The sequence below is a fragment of the Topomyia yanbarensis genome, chromosome 3, assembly GCF_030247195.1.
Source record: "Topomyia yanbarensis strain Yona2022 chromosome 3, ASM3024719v1, whole genome shotgun sequence".
Taxonomy (NCBI): Eukaryota; Metazoa; Arthropoda; class Insecta; order Diptera; family Culicidae; genus Topomyia; species Topomyia yanbarensis.
This window is the reverse complement of record NC_080672.1, coordinates 391126672-391139928: the sequence shown is the minus strand read 5'-3', so window position 1 is coordinate 391139928 and position 13257 is coordinate 391126672. Positions and strand designations below refer to the sequence as shown.

The 13257-nt window shown below is 39.2% G+C and overlaps 1 protein-coding gene across 1 annotated transcript in view; it reads right to left on the bottom strand.

Moving 5' to 3' along the window:
- The window catches only part of LOC131692824 (calcium uniporter protein, mitochondrial), a 447576-nt gene that overhangs the window by 16125 nt on the left and 418194 nt on the right, over positions 1 to 13257 (bottom strand). Inside the window, exons 4-6 of the mRNA XM_058980113.1 lie at positions 3825 to 3930; positions 265 to 366; positions 1 to 204 (exon numbers count right to left, since the gene is read on the bottom strand). Of these exons, the coding sequence (XP_058836096.1) occupies positions 1 to 204; positions 265 to 366; positions 3825 to 3930 (412 nt within the window). The remainder of the gene's footprint in view (positions 205 to 264; positions 367 to 3824; positions 3931 to 13257) is intronic.

The following is a 13257-nucleotide window of genomic DNA, read 5'->3' as shown; positions in this document are numbered from 1 at the left end:
CTGCTTGGTCAGCACAAAGTAAGCGTAGGCAGCCATGGCAGTGCCGTAGGTGACAAAATACGTCACCGGTTCCATGATATCCCAAGAGTACTCCCACCAGGTTAATCGTGCTAGGACACCAAACTGCACCGACATCAGCCCTAGGCCTATCCAAGTCAGGGCACTTGTTCGTCGTGCCGCTTTCTGGTCAAGCTCCTGCTTTTTCTGCAAATGTCGACGACAGGTATAGTGTTTATAGGGTTCAGAAAATGCGATAATACTCACAACTTCAAGTGGTCCTAGTTTTTCGTTCAGCTCCTCTAGCTTACTGGTTAGATCTCGTTCTTTCTTAATTTGGTGCTCGCTTACGTTGAGGGCTTCGTAGAGCTGAAATGGATAATAGTAGGAATCTGCGTAAGTTACGAGCAATTGTTTTTTTTTTCAAAGCGTTTCTGCTTTCTGCGAGATGTTACAATATAGTAGGTCGGTTCCGACAGCATGAAATAACAAGTTACTTTACGCTTGTCCGGACATGCCGTAGACTCAGGTGATTCGCATTTCTCTTTTTTTTATCCCTTTATGGGCAGCTAGGGCCGAGGGTGGTGGCTAGCGGGTTTCATACATCCTTGACCTGACGGACAAAGCTATGGTGCCTTGAACACAGGCAACGCAGATCCAAGGCCATCATTGAAATGATAAGTTCTGCGTTTGAGATGTACTTCCCCCGGTTGCCAGACGAATACCTGCAATTATTACTTGTTGCTTTGTGTGTATGAATCTAATGTTCAGTCCTGGGTGGTGTATGCGTGGAAGGTGTGGTTTTTAGCGTTCGAGTCCAGGAGTGCATATCTGTCTGGGTTAACGTGGGCGTTTACTAATTGTGTAATAGTGTGATCGCCAAAGGCTCGAGCATTTGAATGCTAGCGTGTCTCTAACTTTGCGTGCATAAATTCGATTTTAGATTCGTGTGGCCATTCGAATATTCACGTGTATTCTTGAACGATCGCGCGCGGACCGTGAATATGATAATTAATTTTTAGTGTATGGTAAAGGAACGTGTTGTTTGGTGAATATGCATCATTCATTGCATCATTCTTGATTGGTCCAACTGAAGGCATGAGTCGAGAGTAGAAAATTCCGAACGTAGCTGGTCTATGATCGCGCGAGTGGTGGGTTAATGCTTGAGACCGCGGTTGTAAATTTATAGGTGCTGAAAAGTTCACTTAAGTAAGGGGGTGTTTTAATGTTGGCGATTGAAATTGTAATGTAAATTCGCGTTTTTGACCAGGTTTGTGTTATCGCGAAAGTTAGGGGCGTTTGTGCGCTTTGGATGTGAGTGTATATAGGAGAATATGCTATTGATTGTGTTAGTGAGTATGAGTATGAACCTAACTTAAGATATAGTAATAAAAGGAAAAATAACATGCCGAATGTTTCTTTTATTAGGTCACTAACCGTGCATTGCAGAATGCCCAAAAACTCTGAACTAGGCCTCGTCGAGTCCAGTTTGTCAGTCTCGTCGTGTCGTGTTTGGGGTTTCCAGGTTACATGCATTCACCAAATGAGACTAGCTTATGTCAGCTTACTTGTGCACTGGTTTCGTAGAATCGAGGCGATCATCGAAATGATAGATCCTACGAGTGAATGCATTTGGCCTAGTCACCTGTCAAGCATTTGTGTATTTGTGTATGTTGAGATATGTGTGGAGCCTGTAAATAATATTCTAATACGAATAATAATTTATACGTCAAAATAAGAAATTCGTTATATACTACTTGCAGTTTGTTGATCGTTCCTACTTATCTGATTCCACCAAGTATTATTCTCATACTCATCTCCATTGTTCTAAAACCTGGCGACGTCTGATGGCAGAGAAGAATCATTGTTGGCAGCAATGTTGCTCTTCTTGGATGTATGAGCTCGAGAAGGTCATCACAAGAATAAAACGCATGAGACCGAAAATAAATAAAAATAAAATAAAGAGAAGAGTTAGTATTGTTATTGAGTATTAATAATATTACGATTTTTTTCGAGAGTTGTCCTACTGGAGCTGTGGAGTTATTTGATTCAATTAAGGCGTGGACCTAGACTTCTGGGATGGAGGATAGAGACTTCCGGACGTGAACGATTCATGAATGCGCGAGTGCGGGGGACTGTAGGTTCACGCTTGAGACTGCGTTTGAGTGATTACAAGTGCTGAGACGTTCATATTATCACCGGGATGTTATAATGTCTGGAAGAGTGCGAGTATAGGTTGCGTGGATGGTCGCGAAGGGCTCAAGCATTTTTATATTTGTTTGTCGCGTGTATGTGACTTTGTGTGTATACATTCGATTTTATGTAGTTTAGTGGATATGAGCATTATATTTTTGATTGGTCCACCTGAAAGCATTGGACTTATGCTACTAGGGCCGAGAATAGGGGATTCCGGACGAAACCGATTCATGATCGCGTTAACACAGGCATTTGGAGGTTCACTCTCGAGACCGGGATTGTTAATTTATAAGTGCTAAACCATTCACTTAATCACCGGGGTGTTATACTTTTTATGAGATCGTGGGTGTGTTCGTGCGTGGATGATCGCGAAGGACTCGAGCGTTTGTATGTGGACGTTTTTGTCGCGTGTGCTAGTATGTATGTAACTTCTCGTGGACACATTATTTTTATAATCGTGTGGCCATTCGCATGTTCGCGTATTCTTCAATGATCGCGCGTGGACGTCTTGTCTAGTTTTATTTCTATTGGTCCAACTAAAGGCATGAATTTGGGCTGCTAGGATCAAGGGCGGAGACTTCCGGAGGTGACCGATTCATGATTGCGTGAGCTTAGGTTCTTAGGTTCAAACGTTCACCTAATCAATCGGGGTGTTTGAATATTGGCGAGATCGCGGGCGTTCGTATTTGTGACCAGGTTTGTGTTATCGCTTAGGCCACGTTTGTACGTTTGGAATGAGAGATTGTTAGTGTATATGAGAGAATAAGCAATTTGTGTTAGTGAGTGTTAGCATGGATCTAATTGAAAATATAGCAAGAAAAGAAGGGTGCCTGCAGAGAGAATTGGGCCCTAAACCCACATTGTATATTATTTGACCATGGCAGTGGATAATAAAGGTCGCCAAGTTAAGTACTAAAATCGATCACAATGTAGCTTAACTAAAAAGAAATTAATCGTATCCCAAGTTTCTGTGATATAATCACTGTAATACTGCTTTGGTGGAAAAGCCTCCGGACCACATCAAGGTACAGTATCATGCCGAGGGAGACTCAGGTGATTCGCATTTCTAAAACCAAAAGATCCTGACTCCTGCAGTAGCAGACAAAGGGTTAAGTCGCCGATAAACCCTAAGCTTGCTCATATGACCCTTTCCACGTTTTTCCAAAATTTTCTTCCTTCAACACCTTGCTCTCCCTTGAGTACTATTGCTCTTTATATTGAAAAATCTACTACACCTTCCAGTACATTGCTAATTAAATGCTGTAACAACAGTTGACAAATTGACTCAATAGGTCGTTAACAAAAAAAATATAAAAAACGTTACAATATTTATTGAAGTGATTCTATACTTTTGACTCCTTAAATATAATCATCACAAAGCTCATTACAGTTATTTTCTTCAGTTCGATAAGTCTTGAAACATAAGTAAACATTGATTTACCGTAAGGATAAAAGTTTTGCTTCCATAAAAAGTTTCTTTTAGCGAGTCGAGCTGTAATCTAGCTTGGTTCGAGAGAATCTTATTCCACAACATTGAAACGCAAGTACTAGCGTGTGGTTGTGGTGACTTTTTCAGAATTTTAGAAGCAGCGAATTGAACGTAAAAACTATCTATACGAATAATATATTACCTGTGCAACCAACGCCTGCACATCGCCTAGTCTAGTGAGTTCTTCTGAGGTAATTTTTTCTCGTTTCGGTGGTTTCACGTAGTACTGTCGGTCGTTTATGTGCAACCTGCAAATAGAGGAGGGCAAGAGAGAAAAAAGTTGATAAAAAAAAGAACATCTATCAAGTATGTATGTTGGATTGCGGCAAAAATTAATTTCCAATCATAATGTAAGGGATGCTGCGATTCAAACTTTAAACTCGTTTTTCTCGAAGCCAATATTTTGTCACTTAGTTCGGTCTGACTTAACACCGACCATTTGATTTTAAAACGATTAGTTTCAATCAAATTTCTCCGACAACCCATCGCAGGTTTACCGCTTGGGTAGTTTCTTCCGTAATTTACTTAACCAAAAGCTGCATTCGCATTAAATTTATACTTTTTGTGTAAATATTTGTTTATGCCAAACTTTCGGCCATGGCGTGGCTTGGTCTGTTCAACTCCCATTGCGACAGTACCAGTTTTCTCGAGAGATTGGTAGAACCTCTTTCTCTATTTACTAAACAGTTTTATTGTTTATTTTATCCGAGTGATTCTGGGAGAAATTCGCTTGTAAAAATCATGTTACCGCAAAGTTTCTTAGTAGGGTAATTATCCTATTTTCACCATATTCCGATTACCAATTTGAATCGTTGCTTAGAGCAACATTTGCCATCTTTTTTTCAGCTACGAATATATTTTGATCATAATTATGATTTAGGTCTAATCTTAACCCTTTCATGCCCAATTTTTTTTCTAGTGTAGGCTTTCAGAACTATTTTTCCTTGAAAACTCACCGATCAAGAAACACGAAACGTCTATTGTCAAAAAGATAGGTGCCCCCTTGCAGTGCTAGAAGCTGCTCAATTCTTACCTTCCAATACTCAATGCAATTCTAGAGAAAATTTTCAATAGGACGTGAGTAACATTGAGAGCCTCTCTTTGTTTACTTTCTCTTTCGTTTATTACGACGTCATTACAATACTTTGCACTAATTTTCCAGTACATATCGAAAGCCGACGGTTTTTACTAGAATATTACGCAAAGAGTAGAGTAGAAAATGTTCAAATGGCCGAGTAATGAACAGAAGAGAAAGACTCCAAAAAGAATCTCTCATTGTTACTTACGTCCTATTGAAAATTTTCTCTAGAATTCTCCAAAAATATTTATAATAGTCCAATTGCGTGGAAAACGTAGCCAAAGACAGTCTAAATTGTAAGGTTTTATCAGTTTTCAATAATATTGCGCCATACCATAATTTCTCGTTGTCAACGTAAACTGTCCCTGGCAACACTGCTCCATCGGAATCGAGCCAGACTAATTGCAATAATTTCGCTTCTAGAGCTGATCCTTGTAACTGTTATTACTAAAATGAAAGGTCATATTCAGTCACATTCATTAGCCTTACTTGTTTTTGTGAGCAAATCTTGCCTCAATCAAAAGTTATAGCTGCTTAAAAACGTTGTTGTCCACAAACAACATGGGCATGAATGGGTTAATTTTAGAATGCTTTTCTACTTGGAAAGACGTCATTAATTCTACTAAATATACAAATGAGTGTTTTCTTACGATTAAAATCACAAAATTTCGCCATCTTTAACCCTCTGCTGCCTAAATTTTTGTTTTGCTTAAAAAAGCTAATGTAGATTGTTTTTGTAATTAGAAAAACATAGTGCCAGCTCACGAAAGCTACGGATTTTTCATTTAACCTTAAAAATGTTCAACATGGCCATTTTACGAGTCGAGATTTCATTGCTGATGACTTTTTTGCCGCATCGTTCACAACATAATTTCACAGCTACAGAGAAGTACTACAAGTTAGCAACATAATTTTTTTTTCCAAAAATTGAAAAAAGCACAAACATTTTACACTGCCATACACAAAATAGTTTTTTTTTCTAGTTTTCCTCAAATTTCCAACTTTCAACGTTGAATGTATTCAACATAGTGATTTCAAAATGCAAACAATATATATATTTTTTTTCGAGAGTTGTCCTACTGGAGCTCTAGAGCTAGGTTCTCGGAAGGGCTCCCCGTCAGAATCACATACTACAATTTGCAGACGAGACAGGCAATGTCGCCCACTAAAACACTGCATTAGGCCAATTGTAGCGGGCCGTGATTCTGAATGTGATATTCATTGTACGGTTCAGGTATGTGCGGGCGTAGGGACTCGCGATCGCGTGTATCATCGCGAAGAGCTCGAGCATTTGTACGTTAACGTGTTCGATCACGTGTGCGTTTGTATGTCGCGTGTGCTAACGTGTATGTAACTTCGCGTGTATGAATTCTATTTTATAACCGTGTGCCTTTCGCATATTCGCGTGTGTTCTAGAATGATCGCGCGCGGACCGTGAATCTGATACTTAATTTTTTGTGTACGTACGCGTGGTCTAGGGGATATGAGCTTTATTTTTTTTATTGATCCAACTGAATGTGTGGACCTAAATTGCTAGAATGAAGGCTAAAGATTTCCGGACGTGACCGATTCATGATTGCGCGCGTTTGCGGGTTTGCGTTTGAGACCGTGTTTGTAACTTCGTAAGTAGTAAAACGTTCACACAATTGCCGGAGTGTTCTCTAGTTTACGCGATCGCGGGCATAGGTGTGCGCAGATGATCGCGAAGGGCTTAAGCGTTCGTATGTTGACGTGTTTGTCGCGTGTGCTCGCGTGTATGTGACTTCACGTGTATAAATTCGATTTTAAAACCCTGCGGCCATTCATATATTCGTGGACCGTCATTCTGATCTTTAGTTTTCGGTGTACGGATCACATTCTGACAGGGAGAGAGTTACCCCATATCACTAGAGTTTCCGGTCATGTCGCCATGGAACGTTTTGTCTAGTGGATTTGGAAGTTATTTTTCAATTTTATTATTTTTTTATTAATTAACAAGGACCTAGACTGTTGGTACCGAGGATAGAGACTTCCGGACGATCCCGATTCATGATGGCGCGAACGCAGGAGTTTGTAGGTTGACGCTTGAGATCGCGTTGGTAAGTTTATGAGTGCTGAGACGTTCATCTTATCACCGGGGTATAATCATGTTTGCGAGTTTGTGGGCGTAGGTTGCTTGGAAAATCGCGAGGGGCTCTAACGTTTGTACGCTGACGTGACTTTGTAACGTGTGTTCTTGAATGGTCGCGCGAACCGTGAGTCTGATATTAAATTTTCGGTGCGCGGTTAGAATTCTGACAGAGAGTGGGATCCCTTATATCGATAGGGTTCCCGGTCATGTCGCCATGAAACGTGTTGTCTAATAGGTATGAGCGTATTTTCTTAGTTGGTCCAGCTGAAGGCATGGACCTAGGCTTCTAGGATCAAGGATAGACTTCCGGACGTGACCGATTCGTAGTCGCGTGCGCGAGGGCATTTTTGTAGGTTCCCGCTTGAGACCGCGTTTGAGAATGTGTGAGTGTTAAGACGTTCACTATCACTATCTTTGCTGACCCAACTGAAGGCGGGTGTATAATGGCAGTATAGGACTCGAAAAGAATAAAGGACAACATATGAGAGACGTAATAGATTAGATAGGTACAAGATACAGCTGAAGTTATGATCATCACATGAAAGACATACATTAGTACTTCAAACTCTACCAATACTTGAATAGTCAACCATCACACATAGCACATCCTTTCTTTTTTATGTCGCTAGCCGTGCATTGAAGAATGCATGAAACTCTGAACTAGGCCCCGTCGAGTCCAGTCCGTCATCTGTCCGTCTCGTCCTGTCGTGTCTGGGGCTTACAGGTTACATGCATTCACCAGACGCGACTAGCTTATGTCAGCTTAATTGTGCACTGGTTTGGTAGAATCGAGGCGATCATCGAAATAATAGATCCTACGAGTGAATTCGCTTGGCCCAGTCACCTGTCGAGCATTTGTATATTTGCGAGTTTGAATGTTTACGTGTGTATGGGAAGTGTTGTGTGTTGAGATATGTGTGTTACCTGTAAATAATAAGTTAATACAAATAATATTTAATGTGTTAAAATAAGACATGTGTAATATGCTACTTGCAGTTTTTGGTCGTTCCTACTTATCTGATTCAATTGAGTATGAGAGTACAACTCAAATCTTCTAAAGCCTGGCGACGTCTGATGGTAGCGAATAGTCATTGTTGGCAGCAATGTGGAGAGGGTCATCATAGGAATGTGACGCATGAGTCCGAAAATAAATAAAACAAAATGAAATAAAGAGAAGAGTTAGTATTATTATTGGGTATTCTTTGAACAACACACATGTAACATGCAATAAAACTACTTGGAATCGTCTAAATGTCGGAAAATGATATATATTTACGACAATTGAATTCCGTTAAAAGTTTCTCATGCTATGCTGACTGGGAATGGATGATTGATGTGCGTCGGTAAATTAATCGTACCTTCATTTATCCAATCCGAATGAGTCGAATTGAATGCACGAATTGAACACCGGTAGAAAGTGATCCAAAGAAGGATTACCCACTATTCTATCATATAAGCCAGTTCTGCATCCATTCCCTGACCCATATGTGACAAATACTCAGATGAACACATACACAGATAGACATACGACTAGCACATAACAATTTTATACTAGTACGAAAAACTACAATTATTACAACACAACACAACTAATAGGGTTCAACTGCTATTTTTTTAATGCGCCTGTGCACGTTGACGAGGTCGACCGATAAATCGACACACAATGATTCCCACTGCGAGCCGTGCTCAAAAAGACAGCCGTTAAGCTGTTGAACAATGTCTGCAAACACAGCCCACAGAAAAAGTCAATCCACGGCGACCCGCCAATCGGCCACGCCAGTGTGCATAGGCTCTTAGCTAACTGTTAGTTTGGGCTGGTGCAGAGTATGAAATAACAAAAAACATAAAAAGGCCCATAAGCCCTCTCGGTCTCCTCGATGCAGCACTATCGAGGCGTAATGCAATAACCATCTTAAAGCAGGTGTCTGCTCAAATATACTTGAAGATGTTTGCAATACCGTCAAACCCGTCAACCTAGGAGAGGGGACTTCAAAATGCAAACAATATATTTGTATGATTAATGGGAATATTTTGAACAGGTTTTCATAGTGGTGGCAATTAATCAACAACCGTGTTTTGACCATCCCATAGCGATGTTTCCGTAACCTGCCAAAAGGCGGGGTTCGGCAGCAGAGAAGAAGTCGTTTTCTAACATAAAACATCACGAATTCTATGATAATAATTTTTAATATTTTTTCTGTTATAATAATGAATTCTCATAGAAGTCATTATGAAGAAAAAAATAATAAGAGACAATGCGTATTTCGAAAAGTTTTTAAAATCTCCTTTTAAACAATATGTTGAAGGCACGTACGTATGCAACATAACGAGCTATAAAACGATATTTACGAAATTTTCTTATATCAAATTTTATTCAAAATAACTTTTTATTTTAACTCATTCATGCCCATGTTGTTTGTGGACAACAACGTTTTAAACAGCTATAACTTTTGATTGAGGCAAGATTTTCTCACAAAAACAAGTAAGGCTAATAAACCTGACTATTGCCTTTCATTTAAGTACGAACAGTTACAAGGGTCAGCTGTAGTACTGAAGTTATTGCAATTAGTCTGATTGGATTCCAATGGAGCAGTGCTGCCATGGACAGTTTACTTTGACGACGAAAAATGTTTTTTCATATATCTTCGTTATTGTTCAATATTATTGAAAACTGATAAAACATCGATTTAGAGTGCCTTTGGCTACGTTTTCCACGTAAGTGGACTATTGTAAATATTCTAGAAGTATTGTATTGAGCATTGAAAGGTAAAAATTTAGCAACTACTAGCACTGCGAGGGAAGCACCCATCTTTATGAAAAACGGCTTTTCGTGTTTCTTGACCCCACCGTTTTCAAGAAAAAATAGTTTTGAAATCCTACGTGCACTAGAAAAAAGTTGGGCATGAAAGGGTTAAGATTCATAAACTCGGGTCTTCGACAAAAGAAATTTTGTAACAGGGAGGAAGGGGAAGGGTGGTTACTTCTCTAATCTTCCGGCCATCACATCACATGATTTGGTATTCTTAGTATGTATAACAAACATAGAGATGTGACAAAAGGTGCGTGCTAAAAACGCACAAAAATCCTGTCCAACCTATTTTTCATTGGATTGTCTGCTCTAAAGATATTACCAAGGGCTGTTCGTTGAATTACCGAGAGAAAAACTAAAAAGTTGAAACGTACTAGTGGAGCGGGGTTAATAAAACCAACAATTTTTAGACTTTTTTCTGCGAGACATTGCTTATGAATGGACCTCAAACAAACAATATTCCATAACGAACATCACGTCGATGACAGAGCAGTGGAATTAAGGCCAAGCTCCCCCTGCAAAACTGAGAAGCAACATCAATTTCGGCACAGAGAACAAACTTCCATCTCAAGCGTAAAAGTTGAGTAAAAAGCACATCCAACGGCAGTTGAGATGTTACCACCAAAGGTGGTTCTGTCGTCATTCGGTTTAGTGCGTGAGTTTTACTGAATTGATATCCAAGTGATCATTATAATTATGGGATATGCGGGCGGTCGTCATGGTCTAGCAAATATTTGTTCAAATGACAAAATAAGTATTTGTTTGTTCGAAACTGGATGTCTGTTCTCTGTGACTTAGTTATAACAGTTATAACATATAACAATTAAAATCTTAAATTATGTCTGATTATCAAATAAAACAATCAATAATACACACTAGCACAGGAATAATAACTGACAGAATACATAGTTACAGGAAAATTAATATTCGTAGACATTACGGTTCTCAGCGCTCTCTGAACTAGTTAATAGTCGATTGATCCGCTTCAGACCTAGGGGACCCAAGAGGAGATCAGGAACAAGACAGAATGCGAAATTTTAATTGCATCACTGACGATTTAACACGTGTTGTTAGGAGATTGATATATTGTACTAGACAAAATAGAGGACTTGACGTTACACAGCTCGAGATGAACAGGCGCAAAATTTAGTCCTCCTCCCGAGGGCCGGTGTTTACTTGACAGACAGTTGCTAATTCGTCCGATTTTGCAAATTTTGTCTCACGGGACGGACCGAGATCCCCTAAGCTATAAGCTGCAGCCCTATTAGCCCGCCAAAAAAAAGAAACTCATGTCTTCGACACAATGTGAATTTTATTGTTTATAAATAACAGAGTTATACTACCCATGGTTGCAGTGTTGTCCCGTTTTCTATGGGATTTCATATCTTTATGGGACTGATATGCAATCATAGGCAGTATATCAGAATAGCTTATTTTAAAGGGTTTCTTTTACAAATAGCCTAATATAATTTTGTTTCGAAATTGAATTTACCATTGCTACTTCTAGAAGGATATTAGGCCAAATTTTTCAATAATATTAAACATCTGAAGTTGAAGGTTTTGAAATGATGTGATTTTGACCTTAAATATTCTTAACATTGATAATATAACAAAAGTCAAATGCTGATAAAATCAATTCTGACCGGCTAGAGACAAACGAAAACGCCATTTTCTAATACTTTTCCTTATACTTTTGGAAAGTGTTATTTTCGTTATAAATCATGTTTAAAGTTTTCGTCTCAACTCTACGTATCCTTAAAAATATCATTTTTAGCAAATGTTGAAATTTATGCAATTCAATGCGCATTCACCCTATTCCAAATTCGCTTCCCATTTGGAAAAATATCACTTGACCATAATTCAGAACATCCTTTCAAAAGTTAGCTCTACATTATTGGAAATTTGACGGTTGTGATTAGTTTCAAAACGCCGGAATTCGTGTCCATTGGAGTCTTTTCATGCAGGTATTTTATATGTTATTGATATGATTTGACAACTATGGGATCAATTACAAGATCTCATTCCCACAATTCTACAAAAATCTCCGTGATGCTTGAAACAATCAGAATATATTGATAAATTTAACAGACAATTATTATTGTAAAATGTTATTATATTAGTCGGCCTCAGTAACTATTTTCTTCAATCCAGTTAATTTAAACTCCCCTTGGACACGCCACTGTTCTTGAATGATCACGCGCGGACCGCGAATCTTGTACTTTTTTGAAGGTATGGTTCAGATGTTAGAAAAGGGTAAGTTTTCCCATAACACATTTCATTTGTGTGCTGGTAAGCCTAACGGGTGTTCAATAAAAAATGAATACCTTTCTGTAATTAAAATAAAGAGCGTAAGTTTTTTTTTCTCTTCAAGAGAATTGCTCTCTGGACTCCCTAGAAATTGGTGGCATGTTTATTTTCGCTCGGATGCTGTCAGATCAATCGAAGATGGCGTCGAAACAGCAAGCGAGCGTGTTGTACGGTTTTACGAAACGCGTAGTCATCGTAGAAAAAAGTGTACGGTAGACGAAAATGTGCCCGTGAGTACAGTTTACCGGATCTTGGCATCACTGAGCGTGGATCGGAAGGCCGCTAGCGGCCGTCCAGCGGAACGCCGGCCGAAAATATCACTGCTCCATACCTCGATTCACCGAACTCTCAAGATGGAGGACATTATCTGTCGGAAGAAGACTCGGTCTGCCGAGTACACGGACGAGCAGACAGCGATCGTGAAATCGCAGGTCCGCGATGAATTACCGCGGGACGTCGTTCGTGCTGGACGACGAAAGTTCTTTCCGCTTTCGATGACCTACATTCCAGGATGACAGCTACTATTCCAGCGGCAAGTCGGCCACACTCCCCAAAGTAAAATATAAGTTTAGGCATAAATTTGAAAAAAAAAAAATAAGTTATGCTGTGCATCGCCATATTGGACAGAGGGATTACAAAGCCGTGGTTCAAGCCGAGCGGTCTGACCATCAATCAACAAGTGTACCAGGAGGAGTGTCTTGAGAACATTTTTCTGCCGTTCTTAAAAAAGGAATTCCACGAAGGTCCGTCCGAAAATCTCTAAAATCGTGACTGACCATCTTAGATTCTGATCAAACTTTACAGGTTCAACCGGCATGGAAGACTAAACATTTTCCACAGTCAATAAGATTATTTTGACTCAAGCGTAATTTTTTAAAAGGGCGTAAACAGGTAATGAATACTTCTGCACGAAAAAAATATACTCTGAAAAAAATGTTGTCATTTTTCACAAAAACAAAAATTTATGATAAAAATTTAAATTACAAAAAAACAATTTTTTCTGATTTTTTATATTTTTATCTATAGACTCTATATGATCTTAGCAATATGTACGAAGTCGTTCGCGATCAATTTCCGAGAATTCGAAACGAACAATTTGAACTCCGAACAGCCGGCCATCGAGAGTAATGCTTCTTATTAACACTTCAATAATCATTTACAAAGTTTGCAGTACAAAGAAAGCGTACGAATGTATAAAAGATATCCCAAATGAATGTGAAAAAATTCACTGCGAAATGTTAATGACAAGTTGGCATCTCCACTCTCCCTAG